The sequence below is a fragment of the Rhinatrema bivittatum genome, chromosome 15 (genome assembly GCF_901001135.1).
Source record: "Rhinatrema bivittatum chromosome 15, aRhiBiv1.1, whole genome shotgun sequence".
Lineage (NCBI taxonomy): Eukaryota > Metazoa > Chordata > Amphibia > Gymnophiona > Rhinatrematidae > Rhinatrema > Rhinatrema bivittatum.
In genome coordinates this window covers 52,676,033-52,699,408 of record NC_042629.1, presented here as the reverse complement: position 1 = coordinate 52,699,408, position 23,376 = coordinate 52,676,033, and the positions used below count along the sequence as shown (strand labels likewise).

At 39.9% G+C, this 23,376-nt stretch overlaps 1 protein-coding gene across 3 annotated transcripts in view; it reads left to right on the top strand.

The window, feature by feature from the left end:
• Positions 1–23,376, top strand: part of CBLB (Cbl proto-oncogene B) — a 131,393-nt gene that overhangs the window by 4,438 nt on the left and 103,579 nt on the right. For all 3 annotated transcript variants that reach the window (XM_029578233.1, XM_029578234.1, XM_029578232.1), the window contains exon 2: positions 10,893–11,143. In XM_029578233.1, the coding sequence (XP_029434093.1) occupies positions 10,893–11,143 (251 nt within the window). The remainder of the gene's footprint in view (positions 1–10,892; positions 11,144–23,376) is intronic.

Below are 23,376 nucleotides of genomic sequence, written 5' to 3'. Positions count from 1 at the left end.
GGCTGTAAAAGAAAACTGGAGACTACCTTATCACAGCCATGGTGGATATTTATGGAGGTGATGAAGAATGACTGGTCTTCAAGTATTTTAAAGAAAGAGGTGAATCCTTTATTGCATGTTGAAAGCCTCCTTGGGCTACAGTATAAGCAGTGACCTGCACAGATTGAGAAGAAAGGGGGGAGCTCAGAAAGTGTGCCTGTAGAGATATGAGCTCTTCCTCCTCCTCACAGCGCAGAAAGGAATCCAGGAGGTAACACACAGTAGTCTAGATTTGTCGTAGTAATATTTTTGTTTCTTATGTATGTAAATATTTTGAAACAAAACGGCATTCATCTTTTGGTAGGATCTTGCTTTTAAAAGCTTCCTTCTGCAGCTCATTTCTTCATACCATATTTGTGCCGTACATGTAGCAATATGATTCCTGCATGGAATTCAGAAAAGGATAATAATAGCAGTGCTCTGATCTATTTAATAAGCTTAATATTTAATTCATAATGGCAAGAGTGGCTAATAAAAGGCATTTTCAGAAACTTTAAGCAGTTGGCTGGCCTTAGGAATAAAATTTGAAAGAGGAATAACACAACTTCCACCAACTGAATTATTGAAGTTCTTTTTTGCTATTATTGCAGCAAAGCTTTTAAATCTGCAAGTCAGAGGTTTAAATTCATTACTTTTTGGCAACAAATTACAAAAACCAAAGACTTCTGGCCTATTGCGAGAAGAATTTTCCTGCACTCTTCCAAGATTTATGTTAGCACCAGAAGAGAACTGACTGAATGACTATGAAAGCTGTACACTTTTGACAACTCATTGTGAGCATTACTTACAGTAGCATGAACAGCTACGTTAAATTTCATGCTAGTGCCATGTTCAGTTTGTGTATATTGCATGAAACTATTTACAGTCCCTTTATTTAAATGGAAAATGCCTGGCCTGTCATACCAAGCTGTTCAAATTGCAGATGCACTTTTTTTCTCAGAAGGCAAATAAAACAAAAATTCTGTTTCAAAAGCTACCAATGAGTGTAAACATTTATTTTCTGTGTTTTGACACTTCAATGCAGATAACATTCAGCTACTATAGGTATGTCCCTGTAGCCAGAGAACTTCCAGTCTAACCCTGGGATTCGTCATTCCGCTGTAATTATAATTATATAATGTATATAATTATATTATAATTATGGCGGAATGATAAGTTGTAAAAAAAAAAAAAAGGGGTGGAGGCAATAGTGTGCACCTGGTGGCATTGAAGTGGTGCAAACCTTGATGCACACTGTCGCCCCCGTATCGCCAATGGAAAAGATGGTGTTATTTCCGGTGGTACTGGAATCAAAGTTTTTCTAACCCCACCCCCCTTTCCCTAATTTAAATCTTACCATTGCAGCGTGGCCTATTGTGTTTTAATGAAGGACCCTGTAAGATTGTCCCTGAGGCAACAGAGGCTAAAGCCACTCACCCAAGGTCATAAGGAAGCAGCGGTAGGATTTGAACTCTGGTCTCCTAGGTTCAGAAGCCTACTGCTCTAACCACAAGGTTACTCTTCCACTCCACTTCTTTTTTTTTTTTGTTTCTCTCTAGCTGTCATTTCTTCATGGGCAAGTTAGTGAAAATGTTCAACTATTAGATTTGCACCTTAAGCCTAGCACCTAACTGCAGATTATAACACACTTGAGCATTTTATACTCTGGAAATTTTGCTAACTATGAAATTTGTCGAACTATCACTGCGGACTTTACAGTGGCCTTTTGTCTATAGCTTCTTATTTATTGTGGGCCTTCAGGTTATTTTGCAGGTTTTCCTGATTTTTATGTGGACTCTGTTTTTAGATTTTGAAATTTTATCTAGGTAGTGAGAATTTGCCCAGTTTTATCAGTTTGGGTCGGAAAGTATTGATTTTGTTGTAATATTGGAATGTTGGTTTCATGTTTTGTTATATTGTGGGATGTGATTTTATATTCAATATGTCTTATTGGTTCTGATTGTGTTAATTTGTTGTAAATCACTTTTTAAGAACATAACATAAGAACATAAGAAATTGCCATGCTGGGTCAGACCAAGGGTCCCTCAAGCCCAGCATCCTGTTTCCAACAGAGGCCAAACCAAGCCACAAGAACCTTGCAATTACCCAAACACTAAGAAGATCCCATGCTACTGATGCAATTAATAACAGTGGCTATTCCCTAAGTAAACTTGATTAATAGCAGTTAATGGAATTCTCCTCCAAGAACTTATCCAAACCTTTTTTGAACCCAGCTACACTAACTACACTAACCACATCCTCTGGCAACAAATTCCAGAGCTTTATTGTGCATTGAGTGAAAAAGAATTTTCTCCGATTAGTCTTAAATGTGCTACTTGCTAACTTCATGGAGTGCCCCCTAGTGATTTATAAATGTAAATCTATATAAAATGCTTGAGGTGACATTTATTGAGGTCAGTGGTGGCAGTTATGCCAGCCAGGAGATGTGCCCACACTTGTGGCATCATGCAGACTAGTAGGTCTAGGCATTGGTCTTCTGCCAGCAAGGCTGGAGGATGGCGGCAGGGCAGTGATCCACACAAGTTTGCTTGGCCAAAAGATAGCAGCCAGTGTGGTCAGGCAGACAGAGGAAACAGCTTTTGTGGCTACATTTGCCCACATGGGCTGGAGGAGAGAATTAATGGTAGGAAGTGGAAACAGGAACAATGCTGAGGTCAGGTTGAGAAGGACTGAGAGTGAGAATGCTGGGGTTGAACTGGCGAAAGAAGAGGGGGTGAGGTCACTGTGGGGTCAGGAAGGGAGTATGAAAACTGGTTACAACTGTAGAGATGTTATGTATTCTGAGTTTTGAATCTTGGTTCTTTATTCATAAGGAGGTTTATACACACAAAATGGCATTGACAAGCATAATTTCTGAAAACGAATTAAAATGAATGAGACTTTTGGAATGAAAGTGCTAAAAAAAACAGCTAAAATGGAACCACATTTTTTGAACCCTAACTTATTCATTAAAGAAAGAATACCTAGTGGTAACATCTGAGAAACTGCAACAACATAAGGAAACACATGAGCTTATATTTTAAAGAATCTTATCCAATAATGCTTTATTCACCTTTACATAGAAAGTTACATTTACAGTGTCCATTATTTACCAATTCCACAGAAACGTTCGAGGAGTAGCCTAGTGGTTAGAGCAGTGGGGCTATGACCCAGGAGACCAGCGTTCAAGTCCTGCTGTCGCTCCTTGTGACCTTGGGCAAGTCACTTTACCCTCCATTGCCTCAGGTACAAACTTAGGGCCTCATTTTCTAAAGTATCACAGGCCTGCGATACTTTAGGGAATGAGGGGTGGGGGGCTGAAACAGGGGGCGGGCCTGTGCTAGCCGGCAGCGATCGAACTGTCATGGTGCGATCGCTGCTGGTTTCGCACCCAACAGCGCCACCATAGAAGGTGTAGCTATTGGACGCAAAAAGGGCCTTACCTTTCCGTCTTCGCAGAGTCGGCCCCGGTGATGCCCCGACTCCTCCTCTTCTGGGGCCAACTCCGCTCCCATTTTGGTATCGCACGCGATAAGGGACTTTTCGCGTGCGATCCCTCTGGAAAATGAGGCCCTTAGATTGTAAGCCCTCTGGGGATAGGGAAATACCAGAAGCACTGGGAATATTGATGATCCACTTTGAAGTGCTGAAAAAAATAAAGTGCAAAAAGTAGAATATAAATTGAAATAAAAAATGAATTCTGTGCATTTCCATAATGAATTTTCCAAAAGCTTATTTGAGGATGTCAATGTTATAAATTTAATAAAATTACTTGTATGATGCATATGAGTTGAAACATACCATCATGCCATATTCTAGTGTTTGCAAAAGTTGGCCAAGCACCCTCACACATACTTGAAAACTACTCTTGATTAGAAGGTCTGTCTCAATTATTAGACATGAGCACTGTGAATGAAGATATCATTTAGAGAAATAATAAAAAAGTTAACATTGAAAAGTTCCACTTCAAACCACATTGGTTTTACATGAAAACATATTTGTTGATTAAAAATGGAAGCACTTCCACTTTTGAAACTGATAAACCCCTGTCAATAAGAGTACTCTTGAGTTATGAGACTTTTTTGGTGGGCATAAGATTGCACCAATTCTTGAAGTTGGTCATTCTGATTCCAGTTTAACTACGCAGTAACTGAAGAGGTAATCTTAATCAGTGTTTTTTTAAAAATGTATTTATATTCTGCTTTTCAGCACTTTATAAAGTGGATCTCATTCAGGTACTGTGAGTATTTCCCCGTCCCCAGAGGGCTCACAATCTAAGTTTATACTATAGAGGGTAAAGCTACTTGCCCAAGGTCACAAGGAGCAGCAGTGGGATTTTAACGCTGGGTTCTCTGGTTTGTAGCCCCACTGCTCTAACTATTGGACTGATCCTCATTCTCAGTCTGGTCCTTGGATACTATCTGGCCACTCTGATTTTCAGGATATTCACACCAAATATAAATGAGAAATCTGCATGCCCCCTGCCTCTGTGGTATACAGATCTATGTTATGCATGTACATTGTGGATATTCTGAGAATCAGACTGACTGAAGACCAAATGGAGAGCCAGTGATCTAAATGGCCATCATCAGTTTTGTCCTCCAGCTCTTTTCCCTTCTATCAAGAGGAGTGCATGTTCTATCAAAAATACCCATAGACTCCCACTCTTAAACAAAACATTTTGAAATTATGAATATATTTGTTTGCCAACTAGAATATTTTAATGCTTTATGGATGCCAGATCTTCAGACAAATCAAAAAAAAAAAATTTTCCGAGTGCCATATGTGCAGTTGTCATACTGAAGATTTTGTGCTCTGTAGGGATGCAGCAGATTAGGTTTGATCCTCTAGAAAAAAGCAGTGTCTGTTAATTTATGCATATTTGAATATAAACATCTCATTTTTAATTTGAAGGAATGACATTTGGAAACTGCTGGTGTGTATGTTTTATTTTTTATTCTATTTGTTCAGCCAGCTTTTAATAATAATAAACTTGAGTCCTCTAAATATAGAAGCTGTAGGCTACTCCCGATACCACTTTTTTAATGAAACTTATCAAAGAGGTAATGCTTGAATGTTTAGAAACAGGATGTTCTTGACCCTTTCCAGAGTGGATTTCATACTGGGCACTGCACTGAGGCAGCCTTTGTGGGATTGGTGGAAGACCTTTGGACTGTGGACATGATATTCATTTGATTTTTCTTGATTTCGCACTGGCTTTTGACATGGATTACACAGTGTTAAGACGTCTTGTGGATTTGGGTAGATTAGGAACCCTTTTAAGATAGTTCTCTTTATTTCTGAATGGTACTTTACAGAGTGTGATGCTGAATGAGTCTAGGCCTTCTATGGGTCCTGTGCAGTGTAGGCTTGGTTTTTCCTACACTTTTCAGCATTTGTTTCTCTGTTAGGAAAAGTTATTTTGTATTTTCAGGTTAATTATTTACTCCTGGAAGAATTCTGCCCAGCACAGAATTTGCCTTTTGTGCAGTGTTAAACGTGCAAGGAATTTGGCTGCATGGAATCTGAAAGAAGCAGAGCAGGGTGAACTGCACTGATCCAGAACGAAGAGGGTGCAGCAATCTGGCCATGCAGCCCCAGACAGATGAAATGAAGGGATAAACACGCAAGTCCAAGAGGGTGAAGCCACAGCAGGCCATCCATGTGGCCCCAGAAATAAGATGGCAGCAATCCAGGCTGGGCACAGAAGGAAAGGAGTAGCTTTTTGAAAGGGAGATGACTACAAGGTCCAAGCCTGGGAAGAGAGAAAATGTGGGGTGGAACGTAGAGGAAGGGAGAAAGCAACATGAGTGGTGATGTCTAGGCTAGGGGGGGGGGCGGTGTTTGAACCTGTGTGTGGAGGAGAGAGAATGAGAACTAGAGGAGGGCTGAGCATGAGAATGAGAGGAAGCAAGTGTGAAAAAGTTGGGGAAAGAACTAGGAGGGATGATGCTTGTGGGTGAGGAGACGTAAAAAGCATTGGGGCCAAGCTTGGGATAGTACTGAAGGGGCAGGGGGAACGGGGTTGATGCTGGGAGCGCCAAACCTCTGAGGGAGGATTCAGGGCCTATGATGTACTGTTGCAATACTTCTGGGAGAATTTTGCATAAAAATATTTTGCTTTTTTTTTTTAGCAACTTTTCTGTATTTATTCATACAGTGATTATTTTATTTTGTTACAGTATGAGTAATTATATATTTTTTGTGTAGAATTCCCCCAGGAATAATACATTTCTTAGGCTTATTAACAGTTGGGTTGTGTAGTACAGGTACACCATGCATCCTCTTAAGCAATTGAACCATATTCAGCAAAGGATGTAATTGCCTAAGCAGATGCAGATAGCAAAGTATATTTTACAAACAGTCTTAATATTAGGAAACATGGAAAGGTCCTTGTCCAGCAAAATGTCCAGAGTGCATGTCAACTCCTGCACCGACAATGATGGAGCTTCTGGGAATGAAAAATAAAATTGAGATTCAAAAACCCAGGCCTCCCAACTCTTAAGTATTTCCATGTTGGCAAAATTAAGTTTAAGGAAGTTTACATGTGCCCGCTGCTTAATGGCCTTGATGTAAGATGTCACTTTGTCCAGAGTTACATCACAGTTGTTTTTCCCCAGAGGGATATGGAACTAAAAATCATTGGCATATATCAATTGCCTTCCGTTACTGCAGAATGCTGCTGCTCGGTTGTTCTTATACAACTCCATATGTCCCCAGTTCTAGAAGAATTGCATTGGCTACCTGCAGAGTTTGGTTGCAATTTAAGACCATCTTTAGTGTTCAAATCCTTGCATAACATCAGTGCCAGAAATTTAAAGATTTATTTGATTTATATTCCCAAACGGTTATTGTGCACTTCCCGGGTGTCTTGTTCATCTGAAAAACAAATTGCATATCTCAGTAGGACCGGAAAGCATGATTTTTATGTGGAATCCTTTGCCACCTGAGATTCATTCAGCAACGGATTATTTGGGGGTTTGTTTTTTTTTTGCATGCTTGGTAAGGCTCACCTATTTGTGCAGCATATTACTGCTGGGGATTGTGCTAATTTGGTTTTATTGTACTTTTGTTGGTGGTTATACTTGAAGCTTTCAAGTTTTTTATTTTGAATTATGTATTCTGTTTTTATTTTTGTGTTCTATGTATTGTTTCTTAACTTTTTTATATTTCTGGCTTTTTTCTTGTTTTTTGTAATAATTTTTAGTTAGGTATTGTAAATGAGTTAGGGATTATATATACACGATGTATTTTTTTTCAAATCTTTTACTATATTTTATTTAATTTCTGTTTATTAATTTTTTATTATTTTTGCCTTGTTATAAATTGAACTTGTAAACCATTTTGGTCGGATACTCTCCGTGAAAATCGGTATATAAAAGTTTTTAAATAAATAAATAAATAAAATAAATTGTACTGTTTTATGCTGCTGTTCCTCACTCCAAGGGCACTTGTGCTAAAGGGTGAGTAAAACAAAATAAATCATTCATTATAAGAAGTACTGAACTAACACTTTAAGGGAAGCAGGATCTAAGTATTCCTAATCTGAAGCAGAAACCAAATAAATTCCAACAATAGCATATATTTCTGAAAACTCAGTTATATTTATGGTTTAAAAGATACCATGATTCTCCAATTAATACACAACCAAACCACTTTATCTGATAATGTCTAGATTCACATATCACCAGCAGAAGAAACATCCCACTATCAAGTCTTGTTTTCCAGGGTCAGATAATAGGAAATGGAACATGACCTTGTATTAAACTTCTGTTGGTTTGTGAAACAAATGGAAAATGTATCCTGAGAAGTAAATAACGGAAGCATGATGGAAAGATTGTGGCATGGACATGTGTGCATTACTTTGTCAGGCGAAGGAAGATCAGGTTTTTACCGACTTATGCTGACTGTATATACCAAAGAAAGGGATCTAGAACCTTGAGCAAGCTAGTATGGAGACAAATGTGTTTACTTTTCTTCTTTCTTTTATAGTTTATTTCTATTAGTACATGGATGGTTGTATCTTGACGGACCTTTGGCCTGACTCAGTATAGCAAGTCTGAATTTTCCTGGCATGTACATTCTCCTTTCCCTAATTTTAAGCTTTAAAGTGGCAATATAAAGCAAAAATGAAATTCAGAGAAGTACCTAAGCTATGAGACACTATTAGTGTTAAAAGGATTTTAAGGTTCATCCAGTTTAATCACTTCCATTATTATGAATGTAAATCAGGGTACTCTGGTGCTGACTGTCAGGAGGAAACCCTGCAAGCATTAACAGCAACAAAAGCAGCCAGCATGGGTGTCATTAAAAGATGTGCAATATTTGAAAAAGTGAAGATTAAGAAAAACATTTGGGGCCAAAAATTTAAAAGAGGAAGCAATATAGCCAGGAAGATAAGTCAATGTTTTGAGGAGTTTTGCTGCTACTGATGCTTTCCTGATCTTTAATTTCTGAGCAGGTTTATTTCCATCCAGATTGAGAACCAGGACTGCAAATAAAGATAACCAATAAGATTGGAAGAATTATAACGGGACAAGAGGTAGTCCAGTGGATAGAGTGTAACAGACTAGGGTCCTGGAGACCAGCGTTCAAATCCTGTTTCTCCCCCTGGCACTTGGCATGACTTTTGAACCTGTAACTTAGCAGGCATTAGAGTTTAATAGCCTTAATAGCTGTGCATTAATGGGCTAATTTTCAAAGGCCAGTTAGCGTAAAAACTGGGAGATATGCGCCAAAGACCGGCGTGATGAAAAAGGGGTGGGTGGGCCAGGCAGTGCCATTAAAGCACTGTCCCGTTGCTGCGTGCGCTGGGAACACCGGACCCACGCAACTTACTGCTGCTCAGGAGAGCAGGTAAGTTGCAAACGGGGGGATTAGGGGTTGGGGAGGATAGGGGAAAAGACAGGCAAGGGGTTTAAGATTTCCCTCCCAGTCTGCTTGTTTAATGGAGTGGACTGGGGAAAGACCCTATTGCGTTGCTGCGCACATTGACTAAAACTTACCCCCCTTGCGTGTGCGAGTCGGCATTCGTGAGCTAATATAAAATCGGGCACCCATATGCGCATGGGTAGCATAATTTATAGCATCCTCACGGCGACCTTTTAATGCGTTAACATTGGACCAGTTATTGTAGGCCAACCTGAGCTGCTGGATACAGTTCTGATAGCATGGTTTGCCATTTTCTGCATCTCGGGTATTTAAAAGTGGCATGGGGTAACTTACAGTGATGAGAGAGAGTTTGTGAGCCTCAAGTATAATGTTGAGAATTACTAGTTCTTACCAGAAGACTGTTGATTAATTGAAACCAGTCTTTTGTATGCAATAAAAAGGGTATAAATTAAACTCTGTTTCTTGAGACACAACGTACAAAGTAAGAACAAAGACTAATCCAGAATGTGTGTGAAATAGTAAGTGAACCCCTATTTCTTTAGCACAATAAATTGGCTGATGAGAATCAGGTACTTAAATAATTGACTAAGTAAACCACCCTGTAGAGTAAATTTGCATGACTGAGTGGGTCTCCTGCCCTATAAAAAATGGTTTAAAAAGTTATGAGTTTGGTTTTCACGGTAGAAATTAGTGGGAGCTCATCATGCCACAATCAAGAGAAATTTCAGAGGACCTATGATAAAGAAGTTGATGCTCATCTATCTAGACAGGGTTACAGAACCATGTCTAAAAATTTGGGACTCTATCAATCTCCACTCAGTCTACAAATAGAAAGAAGAAAATTACAATCCTGCCAACATCATCCCCAAGAGCAAGCCAGAAAATCACAAAGAACCCCAGGTTAACATCTAAAGATATGCAGGCCTCTCTTGCTGTGGCAGATGTAAGGGTACATGCATCGACCATCAGGAAAATAACTGAATGGAAATGATGCTCATGAGAGGATAGCTAGGAAGAAACCATTGCTCTTTAAAAAGGACATTGCTACCTGGCTCAGGTTTGCCAAAGAGCATCTGGACAAATGTTCTCTGGACCAATGAGTCAAAAATTGAACTTTCCAGTTACAGTAACAACTGTTTTATTTGACAAAAACTAAACACTTCCTTCCAAACTAAGAACCTCCTCCCGACTGTCAAGCATGGTGGCAGAGAGACTATGGTATGGAGCTCCTTCGCAGCACCAGGTTCTGAATGACTTACAATCATTGATGTAACCATGAATCCTGCTTTATATCAGAAAATTCTAAGGGAGAATCCATCCATAAGCTGAAGTGTAGCCAAAAATGGGTCATGTAACAAGACGACAACTGGAAGCATACAAGTAAATCTACTATAGAACGGCTGAAGAGATTTCAGGTTTTGTATTGACCAAGTCAAAGTCCTGACCTAAATAAACCCTTTTCAAATTTAGTAGCAAGACGTGAAGCAAACTGTGTTGTCAAGGAAGCCTTCACATGTCAGAGTTGACACAGTAATGGATGGAAGAATGGTATAGATTTCCTTAAAAGTGACGTGAGACTGATCAACAGTTACAGGATGATAAGTTATTGCTGTTCATTGTGGTGCCATCAGTTACTGAATGAAGAGTTCACATATCTTTTCACACAGGGATACTTTATTGCAGAACCTTTTTGTTGAATAAATCAAAATATATGAGTTTATTCTGAGTCATTTATTTAGTGGGGTTTTCTCTTATCGGGGTATAGATTAGGATCTAATCATGTTTAGAGTATGAATTGTGCTAAAATGCAGACCATTCTAGGCAGGTTCACAAAATTGTTTCTAGACACTATACATTACCAAGCTGGTTCCTACAGAGATGCTTTTTTTCTCGTTACCTGACATACTCAAGCTTTTTAGGGGACAGACTGGTTGTGCATATAAAAGGTTTTTCTCTTCACATTGTTCTGTTTTTGCTTTTAGGTAAGATTGTGCCAAAACCCCAAACTTCAGTTGAAAAACAGCCCACCTTATATACTTGATATTTTACCGGACACTTACCAACATTTGCGACTGATACTGAACAAGTACGATGACAACCAGAAGCTTGTTCAGCTCAGTGAAAATGAGTACTTTAAAATCTACATCGACAGTCTGATGAAGAAATCAAAACGAGCTATAAGACTTTTTAAAGAGGGGAAGGAGAGGATGTATGAGGAGCAGTCGCAGGACAGGTAAGAGCACATCTTAATATTGATGGACTTTTACTTGCTTGTTCAAAATGGCCTTGTGTACACGACTAAAAATGAATTAACTTTTTGGAAAAACAAACGTCTATAAGATTTTCTGTTACATTTGCCACTGAACGAGGAATAAAATCTTGTATAAGCCAGGCAAGATCCATTTCTTTGTATTAAATCTCAATAGAGAATTTTTTAGATTCATTACTAATTTATCTCTAATGTCCTGTTCTACTCTAAACAGGTAACCAACATCCTTTCAGTGTAGTTCATGCTGGAAGGATATGCAGAGAAATTGGTTAGTGTAAGTTTAGTATATTTCACCAACGACCTTGCTTTTTTATCCCCTTTTGAAAGATGTACAGTGCTTTTCTGTGATAAGGTAAAGATGTTTAGTGAACCACACTTGCATTTTCATTTTTGTGGTGGCACGCAAGTGCAGTTTTTTGCTTAAACAGCATTAGAGGTGACAACATATAACCTAAAATTCATTTATTCAAACAGGGACAGCAAGCAGTTCTAGTAGAGAACTTGGCCTTGACGCTCCATGGGTGTATTATGGTTTTGCTAGGGTGCTTGCGTTGTGCTGGTGGTTTTGAAAAAGACAGCAGATTCTTTCTCTGTTGTAAACCTTCAGGTCATTTTGTAACCATGGCTCTGCAGCTGTCAGCACTTTACTTCTGTTTTAGCTCTGCACGTCTGACTTTTACCTTTCAGGAAGAAATCTTGTTCTGAAACACTGCTTCTTTCTCTGGTTTGTTGGTGTAACATTTTTCCTTGTAAAGCATGAAGCTGTTTGCAGACAGCACAACTCTGAATTGGCATGCAGTGTTGATAAGCTGTAAGACCTGCACTTGGGAAGCAGGTGAAGCGTTTGATAAAGTGACTGACAAAATGTCTTGTCACAGGTTTGCAGGTATTAGTGTGTTAGGGAAAGTTAATTGCCATATCAGTGTTGACTTTATGACTAGTAGTCTCTTTGCTTAGTTACACAAATGCAGGTTTGCAAATACACATTTCCTGGCTTCATGGCAGCCCTCAGAGGACCCTTTCACAGTCTGAATATATTTTTCATGATTTGGAGAACTCTGTAAGTGCCTTGAAATCTGATTTGGTGCAGATTTGTAAGGCCATGGTACCTGGATTTAGGTGTAGTCCGCTGTAACTGTGCTGGGAGCCGTTTCTCAAGATTAATGTTTGGAGGATCAATGGGAGCTAGCTTTTAAGAGGTTTTAATTCTTATTACGAGAGTGCTCTTTTACAGAAAGCAGAATCTGCTGATGCTCCATCTTGCTGCGATGTCTTCGTATCATGTTTGTGATATCAGTTTGATGCTGTGAAAGTTAACGGATCACGATGTCACAGATAAAGCAAAACTGGACAGATTAAAGAGAATATAAAATCCCAACCGGAGTTCTGTGGACTCTGTAGGAGTCTGTCAGAAGAGAGGCAACCAAAGTACAACTGCTGAGAAAAAGAGCATGCTAATCTAATCTCCGAGGAGCTGTGCTGCAAGGCTGCTGCTGCTGCTGCCTAATCCCACTGCCTGATCCCAGGCCAAGAGACAGAGAGGAAGATTTCAGCCTCGAGAAGCCCAACCAGCGTGGAAAATGCAGTTGATTGTCACTATGAGGAGCCTGAAACCGCACTGAGAGGAGGGGATGCTTGACGATACCAGCACGTCAATAGCCGTGCTGCGCACAACCAGAGGCAGCAGAGTGATAACCCTGAGGAACATTTCTGGCGACTGTTTCAGTGGCTCCGGCAGGCCTGACAGTGAGGGAGGAAAATTGCACTTAGTAGTATGGCTGTGGTGGGGCGAAGGGGCCTTGGGGGCTAGCATTTAAAGGGATAGACATGGAACCACAGAGAATTGAGGGCATGAGGGAGAGCACAGGAGAGAAAACAAGTTGGGATCCCATGGTTTCATATTTAACAAAGGCAAGAAAAGATTTTTCTGAAAGACTGGCTAACGCATTTGTGGTGTAGTATGAGAATTTTTGAATGTTTTTTTTCTGATGCAGAGCATTCCTTCAGATATTTCCATTGGAGATCAGTTTGGGACTAATTACAGGGCAGAGTACTATCGGGGGGGCCTGTTCATGTAGTGGATAGAGAAGTAGAATTATAATTTTGGTTTGAGAGGATTCTATATAGATAAATACCCAGTACTCATTTTGTAGCCATTTTTTGCAGGGTCTGGAAATGAGTGTGATATTTTGTAATACACTTTTAGCAATACAGTCTATGTGGAAGTTATTTTTGCCCAACAGAGGAAATGAAAGTCTTTTTCTGGTCAGTGAAATTGGATTGAATAAGTGCATTAAGAGTTCCTTCCTTGTGGTTTTCTTGCATGCACCAAGTTTTTGTTTCTTTCAGGATTTGCTTAGTTTACACAAAATAAAATCAGAACCTTGTTTGTGTGGGTCAATAGAAAGTCAAGTTTGACCTGCTAGTAACCTTACAAAGTGCTATGATATAGCCTGATTGGAGACTCATTAACCAATCTGGTAATGCTCTTGTGCATTGAAGAATCCAAAGCTTAATGAGTACTTTTTCCCCAACCATGCACCGTATAGAGTTTGAAAACTCCTTATTCTAGTAATTGATTCTTTCGCTTTTGAGTTGTCAATTGCAGACCTACAGTTTCTTAGCACTTCTTTTGATTACCTTGAAGTGGCTATGTTTGGACTGACATCTCACATGATATCTGGTTGGTTCGCGCTGTGCAGGATATTGTTTATGACATCACAGTTAACAGGACCTGGTGAGATAGTGTATGGGAGGGAAGTTCTACCACTTAAAAAAAATTGATTTGCTTAAGAGGGAATTTGAAGTGGGGGGCGGCAGAGTGGGGAGAAAAGCAGGTGAGGAAGCTGGGGGGTAGGCAAAATGCAAAGGGAGCATCCTAATGTATTCCAAAATAACTAAAGAGATATTTTCTAATCAGTTCTGTGATTGTTCCTGTGTTCCATGCATGCTTTTGAAATATTGCATTATTGCCCAGTGAGTTTAGTTTTCTTTTAAAATGAAGTGGCACTTCCCAGATTTCATTCATTCTTTACAGTAGAAGTTACTTGCATCAAAACACCTTTCATGGATGCAACTAAAATGTAAGCTCCCATCCCAACGGACTGTGGTATTCAGGTACTCTTCTAGTCTTCAGCTGGTACGTGCTGACATCAGACTGTTCCTGCATGTGAGGTTACATTTCATTTGCAGTCCATAAATTTGTTTTCATATGATACTATTGACTTTAAATTGGAGGGAGTGGGGTAATTGCAGTGCCATATAAATCCTTTTTTTGTAGACCTTTACCAAAAATTACACGATTGAGCAGGTGGTAGTGCAAGGATCAGCAATGCGGTTTCAATTATGCACCTCTTATGACAAAGGAGCAGGCCTAATCTTGTACCGTGAAATCCCACCTGGTCCTCTGTGGCCAGTCTAAATCACATGGGGGTCGGGTCATAATTTAAAGTCGGATGCAGTTCCCGGATCTCGCTCTTGCTAAAGTCATGCAGGTGTTTCACTACTTTCAGAGTTTCCTTGTCTTAAGGGTCCCCCTCCCAAGGACACACCAAAGAGAAAACTCTCTAAAATGGAGCTCATCTGGCTGGCAGTAGAGCTTGAAACTGGGAAGGAAAGCAATAAAACAGTCTGAGTGAGGTGGGCTATAAAAGTTACTCTCCAGTGCAGATCCTGATGCACTCTTACCCCCCAAACCCCGCAAATGACTAAATGACTTGATCACCCCCTACACTGCTGTGCTGCTAAAATTGTAGTAAGTTGAACAGTTTCCACCCATGATGTGTGATAAATGTCACGTGTTGAGAACTTACAGAACTTACAGTAGCAGGAAACTGTCAGGTGATTACGTTTAAGGATATTGATTTATTTTCCCCTGTTTACGTTTCATGTGTAGCAGTTTTATGCTTAGTTAGTTTGGTATCACTTAAGGTGTAAGGGGAAAGCATGCGAGAAAGTTAATGGAAAGCCCAGAAATTAACAGTAATTAAAAGAAAAAAAAAATGTAATCGGGGGGGGGGGGGGGGGGGTGGTGGAATGCTTTTGAATAAATTATGATTTGCAATTGAAGTCTTCCCCAAATCTGACTGATAGCAAAGGGTTCAGTATTTTAAGTGCTAAATGCGATTGGGGATGAAATCCGAAGCCAGACAAAGTACAGCAAAGCTACTGCTCATAACTTACAGTGAACATCATAATGCAGGTGTATCACTAAAATATGTAACACGTTTCTTCCAGTTTTCCATTTATCCAGTGTATGGTGCTGACCACTGGAGACCACAGTGGCTCCTTTGTATAGGAAACTGAAGCCTCCAGGTTAATTCTTCTGCGTGGTTTATTACAGCAATTTAGTTTCCTTTGTAAATGATCAGATTTCCTATCTTCCATCCCGTTGGTTCTAATAGGATGATCTCTAGCTTTATCCCTGCGTTCCCACTGCCAAGGATCATCTCTCTGCTTACCCCAAGCTAATTCTGGTAACACTTTAGACCCGACTGTGTGTGTGCACTGGGAAGGGGTTACATGCATCCCTATTCTTTCTGTGAAGAACTCAATCCCTCCCCCCTCTGCTGGTCAGAGCCTCTTCATTCTAGCATTTCCTTTACTCTCTCACTGCAAAAAACTTCAAGGAAGTGCAGTTTGGACAAATATGCTTAATGGGAAAGAAAAGGTCGATGGGTACATCTGGGCTGCCTTATTTCCTTTTGTCATTTCTGAGCCCTTATTGATCATTAAATTAACCTTTAAGCCATGGCTCTGGAAAAAATAAATGGCTTACACTTAAATAGCATCTATGTCCAGAAACTTTAGTCCAATAAAAGATCCACAGTACACAGAGATCTGACACGGCGACATGCCCCTCCATTACACGATATAAAACAGGATGCAAGGAGAGCCACCCCGTTCACCAAACAATTGCCAATCACTGGAAAAGATACCTAAAAAGTTTTAACATGGTTACTTTCAGCAAGAATGACCTGCACAAGCACTGCACTTTGCTGTTAAATTGTTCACCTGTTTGCAGTGAAATGCATTACACAGTAAACTTGGGGTACCGCAGCAGTTAGGGATTGACTAGGTTGAGCCGGGCAGTATATACTGTCTGTCTGTTTTATTTGCATTAATAAAACTAATTTCTCTTTTCTTCCATAATGTCTTTCAACCTGCATTTTAAGGGCAGTGACCTTCAGGACTCTTTTCCAGCTCTCCTTTTGTAAGCCAAACATTTCTTTTCTCTGTGTAAAATGATCACAGGAAAGCAGACATAGAATCTACACGTTTTATCTATCTTTATTGTATCAAATCTACCAGTGATAATATTTTGATAAGTAGACGTAACACTTTGCACCCTGAAATGGTCAGTTATAGGTACTCAGTTTTTCATGGGGTTTTTTTTTTTTTTTTTAATCTTCTCAGGTTGCCAACTTGTTTGAAGGCTGAATTATATTTTTTTTTTGCTGTCACATTAACCTTAGAAAATTAATTTTATTAGAACGGCTTGAATATAACATTTTGCTGCTGACTCATTTTAGAAATCAATATTAAATTAAAAAAATATTTACAATGCTTATTTATTCAAATATTGGTTTATTTTGACTTGTGTCATCCAGCAACCAATTTCTTATTGAAGCAATTAATCCTCACTTTAAAGAGCAGACTAAGGGGGGGGTCATTTTTCAAAGCGATCGCACGCGAAAAGACCTATTTTTCTCTGCAAGGTATACACAAAAACAACAAACTAGCTTAAAAGCTAGTCTCTCTTCGCGTGCGATCACTAAAAAGGGGCGGCGTCAAGACTGGAACAGGCGGAGTCGGGGCGGCACCGGGGGCAGATGCCGCGAAGACATGGCGGACAGCAAAAAGGTAAGAACCCTTTTCGCTGCCTATCACGCGCCCAGTAGCACCACCTTTTATGATGGCGCTATTGGGTGTGAAAGCCGGCAGCAATTGCACCGCAGAGGTGCGATCGCTGCCGGCTTTTGCAGGCCCAACCCCCGCTTCGCCCCCCTCGATTCACGAATCCACGGTAGCTTAGAAAATCTAGGCCTTTAGTGAGTACTGGGACATGAGGAGATTGCGTTTTTCCCAAGGTCACAAGACAATGTCAGAAGCTAGTCTTGAACTCAGGCCTCCTGGTTATTGTCCCCTCTTTCCATGTCACAGTAATAACCCTTTTTATATAGTAGCATTTCACCTAAGCATCTGAATGTTGGTAAGACTGAAATGCTCCCCCATTGGTACTTAGTTCTGTTTTACGTCTTTGGAGTTAAAAATCACTTTTGTGTTTTGTCGATATGCGGAGTCATTTCAAATCTTTCATTCTGAGTTGCTTTTAACTTAGTGCATGGATGCCCTGTGGTCCTCTTGTAGACTACCCGTTTGCTTTGTGTCTGTTGTGACCCTGAACTCCCCACTCCTTCTACTCTCTGAAATAAATAACTGAAAGTGGGCATTTAAGGCCACCAAAAACATTTACAGGGGCCACCAGTCAGGCCGGCGGATGGTTAGAGAGCAGCTCTGGAAGACCAGACAGTTCCTGATAAACACCAACTATGAAAAATTGTTTAAAGATATCTTTGACCTCTGGAAAGTGTGTGTTTTGGTGCCATACACTTAGAGGGGGAGCTTTCAGAGTATTTGATTTTGGATAGCTCACACTGGACATCTGTTTTCATGTAGGAGAAGAGGAGTGAGGAATTGGGAATCAGCAAACACAAAGCAATCTATCCTTAGGACAGTTTGGCTTCCTTTTGCTTTCCAGGAAGGCAGCCTGCTTCTGCTGTTACATACAAAGCTCAGATTTTAAATAGAGGCTTTTAAGCTAGTTTGTTGTTTTTTGTGTATACCTTGCAAAGAAAAATAGAAACAAAGGACTTGTCAAAAGCAAACGTGACAGGTACATTTTAAAGGTCAAAGAACATAAAAGTTCTTTTAAGATTCAAAACATGATTTTCTCTCTAGTACTTTTTAAGTGTTGATTAATAGAACTGAAATGCTCGTTTTCTTCTCTGTATACTTTGCTACGTGCTGGATAAAAAATATACATTTTATGGAGCTTAATTTTTCAAAGGTAGGTAATTTCAAAGAGAAACTAGTAAAGGATGCAAACAAACACCAACGTTTCTGGCCCAGTGTATTTTTTTTTTTGTCCTGTTGTGTAACTTTGCTGAAAATAATTTGTATTTAAAAGCTGCACTCTGTATAATTGCTTTAATCTGAGTTTAACAGCTGTACCCCCCTCCCTAAGAGAGACCACTTCCTGTTTGTCTTAGCCTCTCTCTCTCTCTTTCTCCTCTAAACTCGAGCAGATGGTGGACTGAGGACCCTAAGGGGTTGATTGTACTATAGGAAAAAATTCAGCTGTAGCTGCTATCTCCACGGTCAGAGAAACTAGTATGAGGGGGCCACTCATGTGGGCTTTCTGCTAGCCATGCCCTCTCAGTGTGAGGCTAAAGAGCTCATATCCCTGATACAATACAACAATGTGACTAGCCATTTCTTCTTGTATTGTACAGAATAATCTTGTGATGGTATCTAAATTTATAGCAGAAATTGAAGTGACCCATTTTGTTTTCTTAGAGTTGGGTTATGAGCACAGTCTAAACGGGTGCTCGGGCTTTTCTGAAACTGGAAGATTGGACGTCCAAATGGCGGACGAAATTTAATGTGGACAAGTGCGAAGTGATGTACATAGGGAAAAATAACCCTTGTTGTGGTTACACGATATTAGATTCCACATTAGGAAAGAGATTTAGGTGTCCTAGTGGATGACACAGTGAAATCATTGGCTCAGTGTACTGTGGCAGTCAAAAAAGCAAACAAAGTTAGGAATTATTAGGAAGCGAATGGCGATTAAAATGGTGGATATCATAATGCCTCTGTATAACTCTATGGTGAGACCGCACCTTGAATACTGTGTGCAGTTCTGGTTGCTGCATCTAAAAAAAAAATAAATGATAAAGGGGATGGAATGGCTCTAATATGAAAGGCTAAAGAGATTTAGGGCTGTTCAGCTCGGAGAAGAGACGGCTGAGGGGGGGGGATATGATAGAGCAGCGGCTCTCAACTGGTGTGTTGCGACGCACTAGTGTGCTGCCAAGCACGTGCAGGTGTGTCGCCACACTTCCCGATCCCTCGCTGACCCAGCTCCTCCCCCTGCCCCAGCGAAATAGGAACTCATCCTCAACCTGGGCTTAAAATGCTGATAGCCCAGGTGGAATGCGACAGGAGAACTGGATTCAGCAGCACCAGCATGGTCTCTTCTTCCCGCTCCCCATGACCTGGAAGAGGAAGTGGTATGCAGCGTGTGCGGGAAGAAGAGAATATGCTAGTTCAGGCAGCATCGGCCCAAAGATGAGAGGCAAAAGTACTGCAGAAGAGCAGTGCAGCAAGGAGCAAAAGAGGGGAACGTCAGCCCCGTGGCCAATGGGACTTCTTTCTCGAGGCTACGAGGGCTGGAAGTGGAGGAGGCTGCTGCTAGTTTGGTGGGGGGAGAGAGCGCTAGTTCAGTGGGGAGGGAGAGAGAGTGAGTGAGTGAGCAAGCATATGTGTTTGAGATCCTGTGTGTGTGTGACAGCATGTATGTAAGTGTGTGGTTGAAAACCTCTTTATGTGAAAGAGTATGTGTGTATGATTGAGAGCCTGGGTGTGAATGAGAGATTTTGGTTGTGAGAGAGCATGAATGTAAGTACGGTATATGATTGAGAACCTGTATGTGTGAGAGAGATCATGTATATGTGTGATTAAGACCCTGTGTGTATAAGTAAGAGAGAGAGCCTTTGTCTGTGTGATTGAGAGCTGGTGTGTGAGTGAAAGAGAATGCATGTGTGTGTGTAGATGAGAGTCTGTGTGAGAGGAAGTGACAGCATGTATGTAAGTGTGTGATTGAAAGCCTGTGAGTGTGTGTGTGTGTAAGTATGAAAAGACAGACAGCATGTATGTATATAAGAACCTATATAAGAGAGAGAAAAAGCATGTGTATATGTGTGTGATAGAGAGCCACTGTGAAAGAGAGAGCTTGTGTGTGACAGAGAGGATAGAAAGTTGCAAGCAAACCATCCCTCCTCCTGAGAATTCAAATGTTCCCAGGTATGCAGAGCAAAGCATTTTTTTATCCTTATTTTTCATTATTGGGTCTTTGTGTCTGCTATTTTGCAATACTTTATTGGAATCTAGAAATTTTTGATATGAGTTTTAAATTATTGGATATTCTATTCATCAGCTATTTTGAAATCTGTTCTCTTTGTTTGTATGGTTTTACTGCTATTAATTTTATATTTCTTGATTTATTTTGAGGAATGGTGATGTTTCTCTTTTTCCTTTGTTACACTGCATACAGTCTCTCTGGCTTGTTGCAGTTTCCAGGTCAGTTTCTGTCTGCATGCTTCTAGTTATGCTTTATGGTCTCTTTATTCTTTGTTAGGTGAGGGTCTGCACATGTGACTGAAGTGAGGTATTCTGCTGGCGTGTAATTTCTGTGCAGAGCTCTATGGCAGCCTGACTTGGTCCATTTTCCTATAGGTGGTGTATTGGTGTCTTAAGTCCTGGTGTAATATTTTCAGTGTTGCCTTTTCTTTAGGTAAAGTGGTTACTGTTTGAGTGCTGGAAATGGGTATTTTGGTATGGGATGTTTACTGTTTATGAAATTTTTGTTCAGACAGAGTACTTTCTCTTATGTCATTCTTAACAGAAGAATAATGGACCTTTATTTTTTTATTTTCGCCTTGAAATGAAATGAGCAGTGTGCCACACATGTGAGCATGGTCTGTCAGGTGTGTCATGATGGGAAAAAGGTTGAGAACCACTGGGATAGAGATCTACAGAATCATGAAAGGACTTGAACAGGTAAATGTGAATCAGTTATTTACTTTTTCGGATAATACAAGGACTAGAGAGCACTCCATGAAGTTAGCAAGTTGCTCATTTAAAACAAATCGGAGAAAATTCTTTTTTCACTCAATGCATAATTAAGCTCCGGAATTCATTGCTTAGAGGATGTGGTTACGGCAATTAGTGTAACTGGGTTTAAAAAAGGTTTGGATAAGTTCCTAGAGCCAAAGTCCATAAACTGCTATTAATAAGGATTAGTAGCTTGGAATCTATTCATTTAATGTTTGTGTACTTGCCAGGTACTTGTGACTTGGTTGACCAGTGTTGGCCACAGGATATTGGGCTTGATAGACCCTTAGTCTGGCATATTTTATGTTCTTATGACTCTTGATACAGATAAAATGTATGTGGCTGTAGCTGATCTGTAAAGCATCTCCCTCCATAGCAATATATTTTATATAAATTGGGCTGTATAAAAGAAGGCGAACTGTGGTCATCTACCTCTAGTGGGTTTGATTTTTAAGCTAAGCAAATCATATAAAATAATTGTGAACTGGATCTATATGAAGGAGGATGTTCTCTGAAAATTAATGACATTTGTTTGATGACTAGGCCTGTTCCTGGAGTATGTGTAGAGTTGACTTGCTGATTATCCCCATTATAAGTTGCCCTTAATAAAAATTGGTTGAATAGCTTTTTGCTATTTGATTTTTTTTTTTTTTAAGAAAGGCTTTAAACGTAAGGGTAATTTGAGTGCAGCCTTTATTTAGAGGAAGTGTTTGGGGGCAGAATTAATTGTTCCTTAAAACATGGAGTTTCCTGAGCACATTCTCCTTATTGCTAGCGTACTCAAGTCAAACTTTTATTGCTGCTTTTTTTATGGCAACATACTCCATGTGTAGTACCCACACCATGAATTCCTTCTGATGCGATTTGAAGAGTATATTGTGTTTATCCAAGAGGAAATGGAAAGAAACAGATTGTGTTCCCCAGAAACAGATTGGTAATCCTGTCCTGAGAATGTCAAAGAATGGGTGGGTGGTGGCATTAATGAATAAATCAGTATGGACTGGAAAGGAAGCTCTTTGCACAGGGTAAGGGCATTATCTGAATGTAGTTAGCTATTCTAGTTCAACTGCAGGATGTACTGTTTGGGTTAAATGCTCTGACTTTTTTCAGGGCAGAGTTTTCCTTTCTGCAAATGTTTGTATGACCCTGCAGTAAAAAAAAAAAAAAAATAAAACTCAAAGATGAGAGAGAAAGAGAGGCAGATGATATGCTTTGTATTCTTCAAACGCAAAATGGGAAAATGGTAAGCAGATATGGCTATTCCACAAAAGCCGTTTTGGGGGCTTCTAACAAAAATAAATTCAGGCCTGTTTTTTTTTTTAAATGCAGATGCTGAACTGACGACCGTGTAAACAAAAATGTGCGCTTATTTGTATGGAGAGGTTAAAGGTCATCTCAATATTTTCCAAGATTTTAGCCGGAATGAACCAGATTTAGAGGCGACACCCAAGCTTTGATTGCATTAGAATTTATGTTCTTAGGCTGTTTTCCCATTTAACATGACAGTGTAATGATTAAAAACGGGGGGTCATACAGAGGCTACTGCTGCTGTGTGGTTCAGTTATGGGTACCTTAGCTTCTGTGCCTACTGCTATAGTGAACACCTGCATGGATGTGCATAAGCAATGAATTCTTCTATTTATTATTTCATTGGTAGAGCTCATTTTGCAGCACTTATGTAAAAAGCCTTTCGAAACAGCATAGTACAAGAAGTACTGTTTCTATAAACTCCAAGTCTTAAAAAGAATAAGACCACTGTTTCACTTTCAAGACTATAGATCAATTCTTCAATCAATAATATTCGCGAAACTAGATTACTGCAACTCCTTACTATTAGGTCTTCCCTCTTCTCACACTAAACCCCTTCAGATGGTTCAAAACACGGCTGCAAGAATATTAACAAACTCCCGGAGAAGAGATCACATATCACCAATTCTCAAAGACTTACATTGGCTGCCAATTCACTACAGAATTATTTATAAGTCCATTACCATTATTTACAAAACCATACATCAACACTCTCAGCTCAACCTTCAAATTCCTCTCAAAATATTTACTTCAAATAGACCAATCAGAGAGTCCTACAAAGAATCCTTACAAATACCACATTCCAAAACTATGCAACACATGACAGCCAGAGACAGGGCTTTCTCCACCGCAGGACCATCACTGTGGAACTCCATCCCACCAGATTTGCGACAGGAACCCTGCCTCCCCACTTTCAGGAAAAGACTCAAAACATAGCTTTTTATGAAAGCATTTCCTGACCTAAACTGAACCTTAATCAGTCTTTGACTAAT